Source organism: Lutjanus erythropterus, chromosome 14 (assembly GCF_056507025.1).
Source record: "Lutjanus erythropterus isolate fLutEry1 chromosome 14, fLutEry1.hap2, whole genome shotgun sequence".
Classification (NCBI taxonomy): Eukaryota; Metazoa; Chordata; class Actinopteri; order Lutjaniformes; family Lutjanidae; genus Lutjanus; species Lutjanus erythropterus.
This window is the reverse complement of record NC_139330.1, coordinates 14688522-14704182: the sequence shown is the minus strand read 5'-3', so window position 1 is coordinate 14704182 and position 15661 is coordinate 14688522. Positions and strand designations below refer to the sequence as shown.

General features: G+C 43.5%; 1 protein-coding gene across 1 annotated transcript; it reads left to right on the top strand.

Moving 5' to 3' along the window:
• Positions 1 to 616: 616 nt before the first annotated feature.
• On the top strand, positions 617 to 7099 carry cdc42ep3 (CDC42 effector protein (Rho GTPase binding) 3). Its single transcript, XM_084736232.1, has 2 exons — positions 617 to 1110; positions 5298 to 7099. Exon 2 carries the CDS (start codon positions 5526 to 5528, stop codon positions 6603 to 6605), a length of 1080 nt encoding a protein of 359 aa, XP_084592358.1. The 5' UTR covers positions 617 to 1110; positions 5298 to 5525; the 3' UTR covers positions 6606 to 7099.
• Positions 7100 to 15661: the final 8562 nt, after the last annotated feature.

The window sequence follows — 15661 nt, the reverse complement described above, 5'->3', positions numbered from 1 at the left end:
TTTTTTTCCCCTATACAAGAATAGAACCACAAAAAAGGGAAGCGGTGTTGAGGTCTGCCATGTCCTTGACTTGAGGGTATCAGGTTGGAACCTTTACACACACTGCCTTCTGTCTCTGTCTTTGAATTTACATCATAATCCTAAAAAAAAAAAGGTAAGGAAGTCTATTTTTTCTGCAGCTCTACCCATGTGCTGTCCATCAGCCTGTTTATAAATGTCCCCTGCACATGCTGCAGTGCTGCTGCGGTACTCTGCAGCAATCAGCCCATTCATAGTGTCACCCCTGCTGCAGTTCTGAAAAAAATAGACTGCACAAAATGAATAGAATTAAATAGAATATGAGGAGATTTTGAAGAGGAATATAATGGGTGGGTGTGCATGTGCGATAGACAGATAAGAACAGAGAGGAGAGACAGGAAGAGTCCAGTCAAGTGTCTGTCGGCTGCGTTTACAGAACAGCTCTTATCAGATTTGGGCAGTCACAGAGTCAGACAGGGTGAGGCAAAAATGCATATGAGGGAAGGAGTGAACACACACTAATTTGACATATCATGAAGGACTGCTTTAGAGAGGAGAGACAGCCAGACATCCCATGAGGCATGCGCCTGTCTCTCCACAGCACTCATATTTTCAAGCTGTGAGACCAGAGCTTGTGATCACTCATCACCGCAGCTCCACCAAGGCACAGGAAGCAAGGAGGATCCTCAAACACCACAGAGCTGCTTATAAAAATCCCAGTTCTGGGTAGGAGAGAGAACAGACATGCACAGGTGCTGCTAGAGAGAGGGAGAGAGAAGGGAGAGCAGAGAGAGAGACAGAGAGAGAGGAAAAAGGGGGGAGTGAGGGGAGGTGTAGGAGGAGACTTGACTTGCTTCAGAAGGCAATAGGAGCCGGAGTGCAATTCCAAAACAGCTGTCCGGCAGACGTCCCAGTCGACAGAAGTGCAGCCCCGAGGCAGAGACGGGAGGCAGAGCAGTGTCAACATGCCACAGGAGCAGCACAGCAGCCACTGAACACACACATACAGATACACACACGTCAACTTGGGGCTGCAGCGTTCAGCAGGAGAACCGGAGTGATACCTGGGGAGTCAAGATCGGAATATCTGAGGTGAGTGAGAGCGAGAACATGTTTTATTTCACACTCTGCTGCTTGTACAGTAATCTGATTTAGTGGATGGGATCATGTTGGTGCAGTTTACCTGCTGTCAGGGAGGGTTTTTTTTGAGAAAGTGTGGAGCAGAATGGGATATTGTTTAGTAACAGTGAAACATGCGAAAGTGTGCATGGTAAGTTAAGCTTGTAAAGAAGCTTATACATGTAACACAAGAGCTGAACTGTTAAGAGCAACATGATATCCTCCCGGCTTTCCAAGAGAGACATTTTTAGTCCAGCTACACGCTTTAAGGCATGTTCGTCTGAAATGCAGAGCTGGATTTGCCTTTATCTCTCCAGGAGAGCAGATTTGGGGGAGGTTTTACCGACTTTTTCTGTTTTGCCAGTATATGTTGACATTCTCTTCATGTTTCATACTCTTTGATTCGGTTTCCTGCTCATCTCTGCCAAGGATAACTCTGGCAAGTGCCGGCCATGCTTGCGGGTGGCACAAGGGGAGCGAGAAAGAAAGACAGAACAAATACTCCACCCTGCTATTCGCCCTGGTCCCGGCACCGCCACCAGGCCCCTGAAAGTTAGGCCTTTGCCTATAATTGAGGTTTTTTTATGCAACAAACAGCTCAGTCTATTCTGTAAGGCTACCATTACCCTCTGTGGTATGTGCTTTTGCTTTTTATAACAGCCCCAAAGAGGGGGTCTTTCTGCTATTCAAAGGCGTGACAGAAGTCAAGGCCGTAGTTAGACGTTAGAAGAGTATTTGGAAACTTCAAACTTCCACAAAGTTGCTTTGAAGTCAAAGTGGAAGGAATACAGGTTTGTCTCCTACACAATGATGATGTTAGACTGACCACAATGACTACACAAGTGCAGATGAGCATGCTGGTTTACAACAGTACTGATGTGAAATGTCAGCACAGTAATCCCATCACGGGAGGACTATTTAGGGGATGCACAGATTCTATTTTAAAGAAAGGGGAAGTCATATGCAGGTCATATTTTGAACAGCTGCTTTCTCTGTATGTCCCTCATCACCGGATTTGGAGCAGTTTTGGCGAAAGCATCATTAAACTGAAGCATTTGTTTAGACTACAGTAGGGTTACACGTCCTCTAAAAATGCACTGACCCAGTTATATCACACGTGACTTTTAGGTGTCCAGAAATACCCAGACAAATCACGAGCCGCTAGTTTAATTACCAGATGCCAACCTCACATTTATCTGCCCCCACGCTCCAACTTTCATCACCTTGCTCCCTCTGTTGCTCCCTCACTAATAACTAACCCTCCAAGTACCGACTGATGAGGCAAGGCTCCATTTTTAAATAGACTGGAGTGGCTCCAGATCACTTCATGCCCAGACAGATAGCTCTTGCTGACCCAATGACACAGTGGCTTTATCCTGCAGCTCCCATTATGACTGGATGGCTGCTCAGGAAAGCAATTTCGAAAGGAAGGTGCCATCGGATCCGCACTTCCCTAGAGGTGTAAATGAAACCCGCGACTGCATTCTGCGGGGGTGGCGCCGCCAGGCTTGAACCAGTCAACACGTGCCACGCCACCTCTTTATGGACCAGTTCCAAAAGGAGGGTGCAAATCTGGCCTTGGCTTTGAGATATCCCAGAATACACCTGCTTGACTATTAACAGCCTGCAGAGACACAAACGGATTGATTGGGTCAGCAGGCCACATGGGTCCATCCTGGGATATCCTGAGCTCTTCTAATTGATTAATTTCCTTCTGGTCCAGCACAGCTTAACTAACATTGTTGTGCCTTTTGAGATATACAAAAATCAATACCAGTTTACCCAAGCTCTCATTAAATCAACCCTTACACTAGTTGTGCAGCAGGCGAACATGAGGATATTGTTTTCCCTCATACTTTTATGTTGGCCTCTGGAATTCCAGTCATGTTTGTCATATAAGCCAAACTGAGTCACCAGCAGGATGGCTGACGTGAAGGTCAGACCTCCAGGCTTTCACCGCACCAGCTGACTTCTCACGGGCCACAAGTGTTGACCTTGGGTAGGATGCGCAGCAGATGTCCCCCCGTGTGAGTTGCAAGAGTTGGATTGCTCTTCTGCTAGAGGTTTTCCTATAAGTTCTGTCCATACTATTGATTTCAACCAACATTATCATCTATTGTAATGCATGGGCTGTGCATTTTCTCATGCCACTGGAGAGCAGAGGGTCCAGATGTTATAATTACATTAGAGCTGACCAATAATCAATAGCTATGTTTGATAGGAAGTCAGCAGTGCAGCAGTGACCTTCTATTCTTAGGAACAGCATTGCAGAAGTTAATACGGATATAGATATGTGCACTCTGAGCCCACAGGAAGCAGCTTTTGGCGTGGTGCTGCATTTGTTTCACTCCCTGTCCAAGACCGATTTCCCACTGCAGTGAGCATCAGCTGTCAAGGTCAGACAGGATTGAGGAGCAGCAGCGAACAAAAAGAAAAAGCAAGTGGGAGGAAGAGAAATGGAGGAAGAAGTAAGAGAAAAGCTTGAGCTAAACAAGTGAGGGATTTTGCTGAGCCTCCCCCCTCCCTTCTTCATCAAACACTGCAGCACTCGTCGTCGCCCTCCCCCTTTCCCTTTCTCTCCCTCACTATTAGCAAACAAACATGCTCTCCTTCGCACACATGGCGTGCATTCAAAACCGCTATCTCTCACGAGCGCAGTCAGGCACCTCACTCTCACACCAGCACTCGAATACACAAGAACTCTTGGAGAGTGGCGTCGCCATTCAACACACTCACACATGTTCTGCATCCCTCAGTGTTTGTCAGGGCTATATATAGCCCCATAGTGTTTGCTGGGTGACAGGTTTATTTATGCTGTAATGGCATCCCCTCAAGTGAGGAGATTTCACCTCGTACTTCACATCCTATATATAGTTTATTGAAATCTCACTGTTGCTTCATCAAACAGGTTGGAAACACAAGAATTCATGTCAGTGCAACGGTTTCCAGCCTGCTATTTGGACTCAAATACGCAGCAAGTGTCTGTCTCTCTGGCTCCACACTAATGTGCCTGCTGAATAAACATAGCCTACTTAAAGTGTCTCTGATAAGGCTGATGCACAGTGTCTCTATGTCGGTTGCAGCAGGAATGTGGATGTTTTCTCTGTGAAACCTTTTTTTTTACTTGACCGCCCAGGCACTTTTTGTGCAGCAGTGCACTCTGTCAGACGGTCACTGCTGACAGACCTCTCATAAGTAAATATGTCTATAAATGGGCAAGCTCTCTCCTCACTGGTGCTCTCTCCCACCCCCCCATCACACACACACACACACACACACACACACACACACACTGTCAACTCCCTTCCTCCACCGAGTGTTTTTCCCTTTCTCCTCGGTTGCTATGTCATTTCAAACGGTCAAACCGATTCCCCTCTTTTTACTGAGATCATCCTACACTAAGCCGGCTGCCAACGTGGTGACATTCTCGGTTGGGTTTGTAATGGAAAAGCTCTGAGAGGGCAGCATGCAATCAGGCATCTTTTATCAAATCCAATATCTCTTTAATAATGTTTGCTCATCCTGATGCATTGTGCAACCTAGCTGGTATCTCAGTCCTTTATTAAACTTGGAGCTGTCCCTCTGCCTATCAAATCAATTCACAATCTGCATCACCTACTTTCTTAAGATCCACTTGCTCTGTAATCCCTCACTCTTTCACACAATCCCTCTAACCCCTTTCCTCCCCTCTTTCTCCCCTCTGGTCCTCCTTTATCTTTCTCTGCATGTCTGAGCAGTAGCTTGTTCCTAAAACAGGCTGCCTTGCTCTGATCCTACTAAAGTCCCGCTTTGCTTCTCCTCTCCCAATCTGTGGTCCAGCTGTTCCACATTAGCACATCCACAGTTGTGGAGGCCAATAGAGGCTCATGTGTGGAAATGTGAATAGAGCAGCAAAAAGCCTTAGACCCGGGCCTCATCCTCCTCTCCTCTGGCTTCTAAGCTCGCCAGATGCAAACTGAGGATGAGGATATTTTTTCTTCCAGGATCCAGAGTTTATTTGTGGGACTTGTGTTGGTGGCCAGATTTCTTTTTCTGGAAGGCAGGACAGGAGTTTTGGATCAGTAGCAGCACTCGTCAAAGTAACCTTCAGGAAATTTGTCAGCGCTGAGTTCATGTTTTAAAATAATGCTGACATATTTTCTGTATGTCTCTGATTTCAGGAAAGTGGCCATCTGACCTTTCTACGCCGGACATCACCAGTCTTGCTTGGAATCCCGTTTCCTGATCGATGCCATAATTGCTGAAATTATTTTGGGAGTCCTGCATGACCGGCGTGTTCCTGAGAATGTAACTCGAGCTTCTCCCCTGGGGAACTGTAACGTCCAGAACTTATAGAGCATTTCCGACTTCTATCCTGCATATCTGAGATCTCTTCCGCAGTTACAGCCATGCCAGCGAAAGCGCCCATATATCTGAAACCTACCAATAGTAAGAAGGGAAAGAAATGCCGCCTCAGAGATATTTTGTCCCCAGACATGATCAGTCCACCGCTTGGGGACTTTCGCCACACCATCCACATTGGCAAAGGCGGGGAACGAGATGCCTTTGGAGACATGTCTTTCCTGCAAGGGAAGTATGAACTCCTACCTGGGAAGGGAGATGTCCACCCTCAGTATGGCATCCAAAGTGAGTTTCTGAGAGCTAACAGCACAGGTGATGCTTCCTTTGCTGAGACTCCCTCTCCAGTTCTCAAGAACGCCATCTCCCTCCCAACTATTGGTGGTTGCCAGGCACTCACCCTCCCCATGATCTCCTCCACTGTGTTCTCCATGCCCCCAGAGCCATTGGAGGACATAATTGGGCCTACAGCTGCCATGAAACCTGACAGTACAGAGGAGGTAGAGATCCTGCAGATGGATGCTCTGTTGCGGTCCATGGACGTCTTCACCAGTGAGCCTTCGTCTCCCTCTGCAGATCTCCATTCAAAGCCCGATGTCCTTCTGGATCTTCTTGAAAACGAAGAGAAGTCCACCTCTAAGGCAGTTGCCAAAGCTAACAAAATAAACAAGAGTGAAACCAGGTTTGACAAGCCATCATCCTATTATATCAACGGTCACAGCAACAGCACCTTCAAAGCTAATGGAAGCCTGAACAGCAACGCAAGCAGCGACAGCTTTGACAGCTTTAACGGTAAAGGGGACTTCCAGAACAAGATCTGTAATGGCAGCAGGAACCTCAATGGCAATGGCAACTGCAATGGTTATGGACACTTTAACAATGACATTACCATGGGCTTCAAGCAGGAGCTCTCAAAGTGCAATGGGGAGTGGGTGGACAGGGACAGTGGGGTGGAGGAGGGCCGCATCTGTGATTTTGAGTTTGAGTTTTCCAAGGAGAAGAGCACGTCGCAGGATTCCCTCACCCAGATCACGGGGTCATTCCTCTCCCTTGAACTCGATCTGGGCCCATCCATCCTGGATGATGTGCTCAACATAATGGATAAACCCGCAGCAAAGAGCAGGCCTTGAGCTGCGCTAAGGCCCCAGGAGGAGAAAGGGAATTATTAAACTATAGCCATGAGGAGAGAAAGACTCAAAAAGCAATCAAAATGGTGTCTGGATATATCATTGAGATGAAAATGAGCTACAATAGACAGAGCTGCTTATGTTTTTATTGTCAAAACATATAACTATTCTAGCTTCTATGGAGTGTTGATTCTTCTTTTTTTTGTTTGCCATGTCAGCCGCATGTTTAAGATGCATGTACTATTGAGTTACAGCCATCGTGCCTTTGACTGTAAAAATGCTACATGATAGGTTTGTGTTCTTCCACGATATATACATGATAACTTTGAGGTCCTTTGCTTTTTTTACACGGTCTTGAACATATTGCATTTTGTGACTTTTAAGTGTGTTTAACAAGGCATTATTTTATTTGTCACATAATTCATTTGCCAAACAACAGAACACTATGCATATTTGTGTTTTTAAAATTTTAACACAAATAAATTCATTTTGACCAATTTTGGCTAATTTCTTGCTGATAATTCATGTATACACCAGTACTAAGAGTTAATTCAAAAAACGATTAAACACTCAAGAGAGGCTGAAAATCAGAATAATGCTGCAAAAAGAGGTAGCACAAACGTGAGAGGGCAAACAAGAAAGATACCAGAGAAAGAAAGGGCTACAGTTTGACAGAAAGAAGGATAGAATGGATTTATTTTCTCGCCTCTGACATTCCTTACATTCTGCCTCCCTTGCCCTGCAGTGGGAGCACCGGTGGGCCTTCATCTACCCTTCCAGGCGCCTGCTCCATTTGTTTGCGTGTGGACGGGACAGGCAGAGGAGGGGTCTTTGAAATTCCCTGCATTCCAGCCACAGAGCACAAGTGTCCAGGACCAGACATAAATCAGCTGTTTCAAGTACAGAGGGAGGGCTTCGGCCTTAGAACCACACGATAGTCAGACAAAATGTATAGCGAGATGAGGTTATAAAACACGTGCTTACAACCCGCAGGCAAACTTTTTTCACTGCTGAAGGATAGATGGGTGCTCTCCATCTATCTAAAGATCTGTAAGATCCCAGCAGCGTTGAAGCAACAACCTGAAAGAGCAGGACAACGGTGATGATTACCCATACATGCAGCCTCTTGAACTCGACAACCCCTCAGCAGTGGCCCCCTCGCCCTGATCCTCTGTCCCTATGGGCTCTTCAGTATAGACACATTAAGGGTAGGTCAAAACAAGACCTTATGGAGCCTTATGGCAAGCTTCCCCCAAACACCCACGTGCTGCTGTGTCATGCTCGTTTAGAGAATACAAGATCAACTCCCTCCTAAAACATCCAGAGTCAAATGTACTTGTGTTAGCAAGCTAATTTCACACACAAATTATTATCTGGGTTTGATTTCACTTCTGTCATTGAGCCGGTCAGTGTGGCAAACCTCTTTGAATCCCTCAGAGGCCTCAGAATGTATGTAAACAACCATGACCAGACCAGCTGAGGCATATGAAGCCACCGTAAAACCAGATGTTAGAGGAGACATGAACATTTCACCACGCTAGAAATCTTGTGTCATGGCAGACGCCATTGGAAAATCCCAGCATTAGTGCTGAAGCGTTTGCATATTCTGAGCTGCAGCATACAACCTCTGAGTATGAGTAATGAAAACCTTTGCTGTCAAGGTAATTACAATGCTTATACCTGCAATGGTACATCATTGACTTGATGACAGCCTTCATTTTGACAGGCACGGACCCCAAGCAAACTCCTGTTGGTTTACAAAAGAATTTGCGACCACAGCACTGCAGCGTGTTGTGTAACATATTAGAAGTATTTCTGTGGAGATGCCAAAGCTCTCAGACACAAAATACCAGGAAATACCAGTGTTTTGTGAAATCCAATACAAATACTCGACATATGTTACACCCTGAACACTGCCTGTTTTCCAACTGTGAGTTCAGTGCTCTACATAAAATACTGAATGAAGATTTTTGTTTGTTTGAGGGACAAGTTGGCTTTGTGCCCTCACTTTATAGGGGTATGTCCTCTGTAAGAATGATGCTTCTATTATTTCAAAGCCTTGACAACAAATCACTGCATCTGTATTTGACTTGCACAATTTTAAAAGTGTGTTCGTGACCAGCAGACACAAGGTGTCCTGTTTTGTTTGTGCCCTAAGTTGTCTCTGGTTGCCTGAGGGGAGACGAAAAAGTACCACAGATAGAAAGTAGAAATAGTCCTGGTGGACTGTTTCTCATTACCACAGAGCCAAGGTGGAAGTTTGACCTGGAGAAACCTTTAACTGCCTCTGATATTCCATGCCATACAGCAACACAATCGGGGAACTCATTGTGACACCCACAGACTCACAAGCAGAACAATATTACACTTGTTTTAGTCACAAGTCACAGCACAGCTTAGCTTTGCTTCATGTTTTTCAGTTTGCTTGTATCTCTCTTAAAATAAATTAACTGAAAAACGAATACTGCTTTGGTTCAGATATTTTTTGTGCAGCCAAAATGGTGTTACTGAAAACAGGGGAGTGACTGCCAAATTGATGATGTTAGCTGAGTGAGGGAGGCAACACGGGTGTTACCACTACCTGCTGCCTTGTAATTTCCCAACCAGTTGCTCTCTTGACAAAAACAGAAAAAGCCTAATTGCTAAATTCTGTCTCTTTGACTTTGAAGCTGTGGTTTAGTAGGACAGTGAAAAACATGAGAAAAAAAAGAGCATCCACAACTTTTTTAGCATGCTAGCACATTCTGGTTTATACTAACCAGAAAATGAATGTTTAAAGTGACCATATAATGCTCGTTTCAACCTCATACTTGTTCTTTCTATTAGATTAGGTTTATATGTTCAAAAAAACACATTTTCATATATTCTCATACTGGCCATAGCTGCAACACCTCTGCTCGCCCTCTGTATGAAACTATGTTTTTAGCTCCAGTCTCCAGGGTCTCTAACCCTAACCCCCGTGTATTTTGTTATTTTCATTTGGCATTTCCTGACGTTCCCTGTCATTTCCTACAATATTGACTTGAATAGTGACTTCTGTCTCAAACCAACTCTAATATTCATGGTATCACTCTCTATGCTAGTGATGTTGACCCATCTTTCTTCGTTGCCATGGTAATGGATTGCTAAGCTAAAAACATCAGCTAAGCCCATTCTAAACCAGCTGTGCATTATGCAGATGAGTTACAACATGATTTCTCCAAGTAACGGAGCAGAGGCTGGAGTGTTTCCTGTGGGAGGAACAACCTTGTTGTGTTCTTTGTGACTTTGCAGACCTTTTACATCCACAAAAAAATTACAAAAGACATTAATGGAGAGAGAAAAATCCAAACACCTTAATATAGCCCCATAAACAGATGTTGTGAGGAAAATTCTTTCATGAAATGCAAAGTATAGAGGTAAAAAGGCACACAAAAGCTATTTGCCCTTACATTACAAGGTAAGTGATTCAAGAACATTTCATGAATGTTCCTCCAGCAGATCAGTGATCCGGGGGATTCAGCTACTCAGTTTCCTGGGCTAAGGTGAAGCTGTCAGTTCACAGATGAATAAGCTTTGGCCCAGAGGCCACCGGTGCCAAAGAAAGCACAGCTCAGACCCAGCAAAATTTTCCACCCAACCTCCACAACAGAGCAGCATAATGTGCACACTGTCTTCCACACAGAGGTGTTGGTGAAGGAGCCCCTCATAGCCGGACTTGAGCTGTGTCAGGCGGATGAGAAGGGAAACTTTAATAAGATGTTTCCCTGCTCACTGGCCCTAGATGGAGACAGCAGAGACGTGAGCCGCAGGATAAAGCTCCTCTTGTTTTCACCTGCTGTAAATGTCCTGCTGCACAAAATGAGCCCAAACACAGATACGGTACTTTCCATGTAGCCAACAGACTGAGCAGGAGGAAATATCTGAGGTATGAGAGCAGCTTTTCTCAGAAATATTAATGTTAAATATTTCTCTTGCTTGCTGGAGAGATATCATTCATTGTTGATGCATACTGTACGTGATCCAAAACTGAATCCAAAACTGAATGCCATGACTATGATAATGGGGGCCTCAGTAGTAGAAGTTCCTTGGGAACATTTACTTTGGGATGCTGAGCATGGAGCTTGGAATCAAGTGTTCTGCGGATCTGCTGATTTAGCAGCGCAGGGCTGCAGCTCCCTTTCAAAAGACAACAACAGGAGCCAGCAGAGAGGGCTTATTCTCAGGGGTGAATAAAATGAGGCTGAGAAGGGGTTGATGCAGTGCAGATACGAGCAGGCTCACATGCAGTTTGGTCTGGCAGGCAGCGGATACCGCAGGTTCACTGCCGTGTTGACTGTTGTTTGGCTGACAGTAACCATAGCGAGTAGAGTTTGTATCTTCAGCACGTGAGGCCCGAACTGAAAGGAGGGCAGAGTTAAACAGAGCAGTGTCACCTCAGAGGCACCAGAATACCTCTGTGACAAAACCCAGACCCAGATAATTGTGGTGCCACGCTATGTGGAGCAAAACAAGAGCTACTGTACGCATAATCGTATACTTCATTTATCTCTAATGTGAATCATAATTGAAGGTTATTTGCACTGGCAGAATTCAGTACAGTACCTGGTCTTGTGTGAATTGTGCTACAGTTCCAGCTATTAACTGTAATTTTAAAACCTAATTGCAGTATTAAATTTTGATTATTCTTAATTTGTACACTTTATAAATTGGTATAATTAGTTTTGTCAGTTTTGACAGTCTAGACCTGCTCTAAAAAAGTCTAGAAAAGTGCCCTGAAATAACTCCTACTATGATTTGTCACTAAATGAATAAAATTTACTTGTTGTGTTGCATGATTTCTGAAGCTCACAGTCAAAACAGTTTTACAGCATTAGTGTGTCAGGATTTAGTGACATACACTGGTGAGCTTGTAGATTGCAAACACCTCGTTTGACTCTTCCCTTCCATTGCATGCAAGAGAAGCTACGGTGGTTGCAAAACCAGAAAACACAAACGTCCGTATCTAGAGGCAGTGTATTATTTGCCCATTCTGGGCCCCATAATGTTTGCAGAACCTTTAATGACTTTAGAGGACTCTTTAGGGGACCAGTAATGTTCTTTCTTGGTCCTATTAAGTTCCTTTCATCATGTTCCCAGAACATTTTTCGAACTGGTTTACCAATCAGTGCACAACTATCCTCTGTGTAATTCAGCAACATGACCATAAAATAACTAAAAAGAAATGTGGCCCTAAAGTCATACATTCATTCATTATTATATGACCAGCTTAGATATGCGAATGATCTGATATCTGATCTGAGATATGAGAATATTCTGTTTATGTCCCAGGTGTCCTCTTCATAATTTTGCAATGTCACAGTGTGATAAGTGCAATGTCCACTGAAAGTGAAATGCAGCACTGACACAACCAAAACAGGACGTCTGAGGAACATTCCTGAGGTTCTGGACATTTGTCACCTTCAAAGAACTTTTAGGGAACATTATGCAAGGTCCCCAGACCCAGGTTTCGAAATTAACTTTTTTCTTCAGTGTCCCACAGCTATCCTAAATTCTACTTTCAGCTGTCCCAGACTTCAACCATTGTCCCAAATTGAAGTTCTATTTTTTTCATTCTGCAATAAATATAGTTTCATAACTTTATTTCAGTAACTTACATAAGTTCACTGACTCCCTCTGGTTTGCCATGGAAGTTTTGCTCATTGTTCCCTCCACTTATATATAGTTATTCATATATGATATATATATATAGTTGAGGTACTGTTTCTTGTTTATTTCTGAATGTGTGATTAATAAAGTATCACTGCAAACTGCAGTGCAAATACAAACCTGTTTCTTATTGGTATATGGTGATAGAAATGTGCACTAGTTTGACTATGTCTCATAGTAAACACTTAATTGGCGTAATTGAACATCTAACAATTAAACATTAAACTTAACAATTTAATTTGTAATGATATGTTTCTGCACTCTACTGTCACAAAATTGGCCCGGACACCATATCTTTGTGTGCCATCATTATTGTACCCAGTAAAACAGGACATCCTTAATTTGTGGTTGTGGACAGTAGCTTACTGGAAATAACTTTGTTAGCTCATTCGTTAGCAAACTTAAGATATTGCTGTGTAACTAACATTAATTAACTTATTGACAGTTCTCTGCTTGTGTTTTAGGATTTACCATTATCCTGTTTTGTGGCCATGTAGGAAACTATGGATAATTTCACTTTAAATCTATTTATGTAGATTGTTTAATACTGTTTAATTAAACGCTAAGACCATTTAAGCACTCTTTAAAATGAACTGAAAGTAAACAAAGGCATAAATAAAAATCCAAATTTGTTGAGTCATTCAAATCAGCCTATTGTCAGGCACTGCAGTTCTCTGCATTTCCCAGATAGATAATAGATAATATACTGGATTAGGTTCAGCCTGCAGTCAGTGACAGTTACTGTCCTCCTGTAAGCTTTATGATAAATACTGTAGGGTGCTCTGAGACACGGGGCTTAGCACAAAGTCTGTGCTTGCCATTTTAATCGGCTTAATTTACAACAACCCCCACACTGCAAACAATTCATGAATTATTCATATTTTGTCATATTTATTCCAGCTTGGGAAGAATGGGACTGTGACTGAGCTCAGTGGGATGGGACAGTAATGTATGCTCTCCTTCTAAGGCAGCACAAGGGAATGAAACCAAAGGCCGTGATCATGTGAGTCTTTCTAAGATGACCCTTGTCTATATTTTGTCTGTTTTCAAATGGCATGCCCCCCAACCAAGGGCAGCAACTACACATTTGGGTGCTCTCTTTTGGCCAGCAACCGATATTCACCCATAGGATGTATTTATATATTTGCTCTTTGCTGCATTTCCTCCAGGCAACCTTCGGAGAATTCCTTCGATGCCATGCAGAGGGAAGGGTGTGGGAGGGGAACGGGCTTAGGGGGTATCTCCCCTTATAGATGTGGGTGACATCATTTACCATCTTTTCCTCTCGCAGGTCAACAACATCTCTGTCACCCTAATGAGATGACTGCACTCAGTCACCTTCTGGGATCCGATAATGAGGCCATGTCATTGAGTTGCCCTGGGAGTGGTGTTTATTGGTGGATACATGCCACGCCCAAGAATAGTTTAGACTGTTGATAAGATTTAAATGCAAAGCATTTTTTCGGGAGCACTATGTAGTTTTCAGTGGTAATATTTATACAGTCTGTTGATAGGCCTCTTCTTTAATTGAACCTTGAACCCTTATCTATAATTTATATCATCTTCCTAACTCAACATTTTGTGACATACATCCATTTGCTTTCTTTCCAAGAGAGAGATACTGTTGCTGCCGCCTTATAACTGTAGTCTAAGTGGCGTGAAGTGAACGCAGCATAAGGTGGACATAGTTTAGCCTGATGTAAATAACCAGCTTGTTCTTGAAAAGGATCAAAAATATGTAAAACAACAATTTGCGGTGTTAGGAGAATGCTATTGAAGACCCCCTCCATTCAAATATGTGTAATGTTTTTATGTTTATGTCCCCTAAAATGTCTGAACTTGAATGTGCTTACTTGTATCTGTGCACATCCCTAAAATCTGTGATTCAGTGTACCCTGGGGAAGCTAGATTTGATACGCAATACTACTTTAACAAACTAATGTTGAGTCCAGGAAGTGCTGGTTTCCTAATATTTCTTACAAATACTGGACACATGGGAAAAAAAAACATTGCCTGGCTCTGCCTAAATATAACAAAATCATCTTACCAGCAGCATACAGGCTAAACTGGCCAATAGAAATGTAAGTAAGTAGATTTTTTTAAAAATTTGAACAGACCCAGGCTCACTGTTTCTCTTTTTCCGGGCTGCATGGTAAGCTAAGCTAACTGGCTGCTTAGAGTAGCTTCATATTTGGTGCGCAGACATGAGATTGGTATCAATAAACTCTCAGAAAGTAACAGCATATTTTCTGAAATGTTGCTTAAAAAAAGTTACATCCTTCAGCTGCTCCTCTGACAATGAACAGACAACTGACCGGGCTGATTCATGGGCTGTTCCAACCTGATGAGCGTTATTTAGTGCTTTTAACTCTCGGAAGGACTTTGTAAAGCTTACAACTCGAAAAACAAATCTTTCCGCAAATTGCCTTGGCTCTAGAAAGTTTGCCTCCTGTTTATTTTCCGTGGAATTGCCTCTGGTCTCTTGATAACATGCTGAATTCCTGACTGTCTTATATCTACAAGAGGGATGACTCAGTGCTGAGCTGTCCAAGACCATCCAGCAGTCTCGGCCATTGACTCATATTTTATTTAATGTAAGTGTATTTGTGAAGGATAAAATGTGATTTCTACCTGTATGGGATTAGTAGAGTGTATGAGAGTACCGAGTGCTCAGGTCAGAGGACTACATTCCTGCCGTTATGGCCTACAGCCTTCAGGATTCTGCCTTTTAAGGTAAGACCCCTCTCTGTTTCTCCTTATCCCCATGCAAGCTTGATCCCTCTGTCTCCCGGGGGCTCACCGGGTGCCCCAGAGTCTCTTTTTATAAGTTGTCACCAGCCAGTCATGCGATCACATCTGCAGGAAATTTCCGAGCAGGTTCCTTTCCTTGGACCGTAAAAAGAAACAGCAGCTGGCGGCCATTCATTTTACGCTTTGTTTGGAGGAGCTTTTACACTTCAGGTTTGCACAGCTGAATTACGGCCAGGCAGTAAAGCGGAACAACACACAGCATGGAGAGCGAGACTCAGAGCAAAACACAAGATCTCCAAAACTTCCAATTTTAGGAAAGAAAGAGTTATAAATGAATGTTGGTGATATTCTCATGGCGCTGTGACCTCTGTCCTGCTCTCAAGAGCTGCATTGTGTTTCCACCTGAAACACACCAAGCTATGCCTGTGAAATTCATCTCATTTCCATTTGACACCATGGGGAGTAAAGCAATATAACAGCTTATACTTCACCCTCTTTCACTGGATTGTCAATCATCTGTGAGTAGTGAGGAGCCCTGGCTCTCTTCATAACCCCTGTCAACATTGAGAATGTCTTGGACAGACTCCTGGTATGCATCGGATCAACACGAAATGACTATC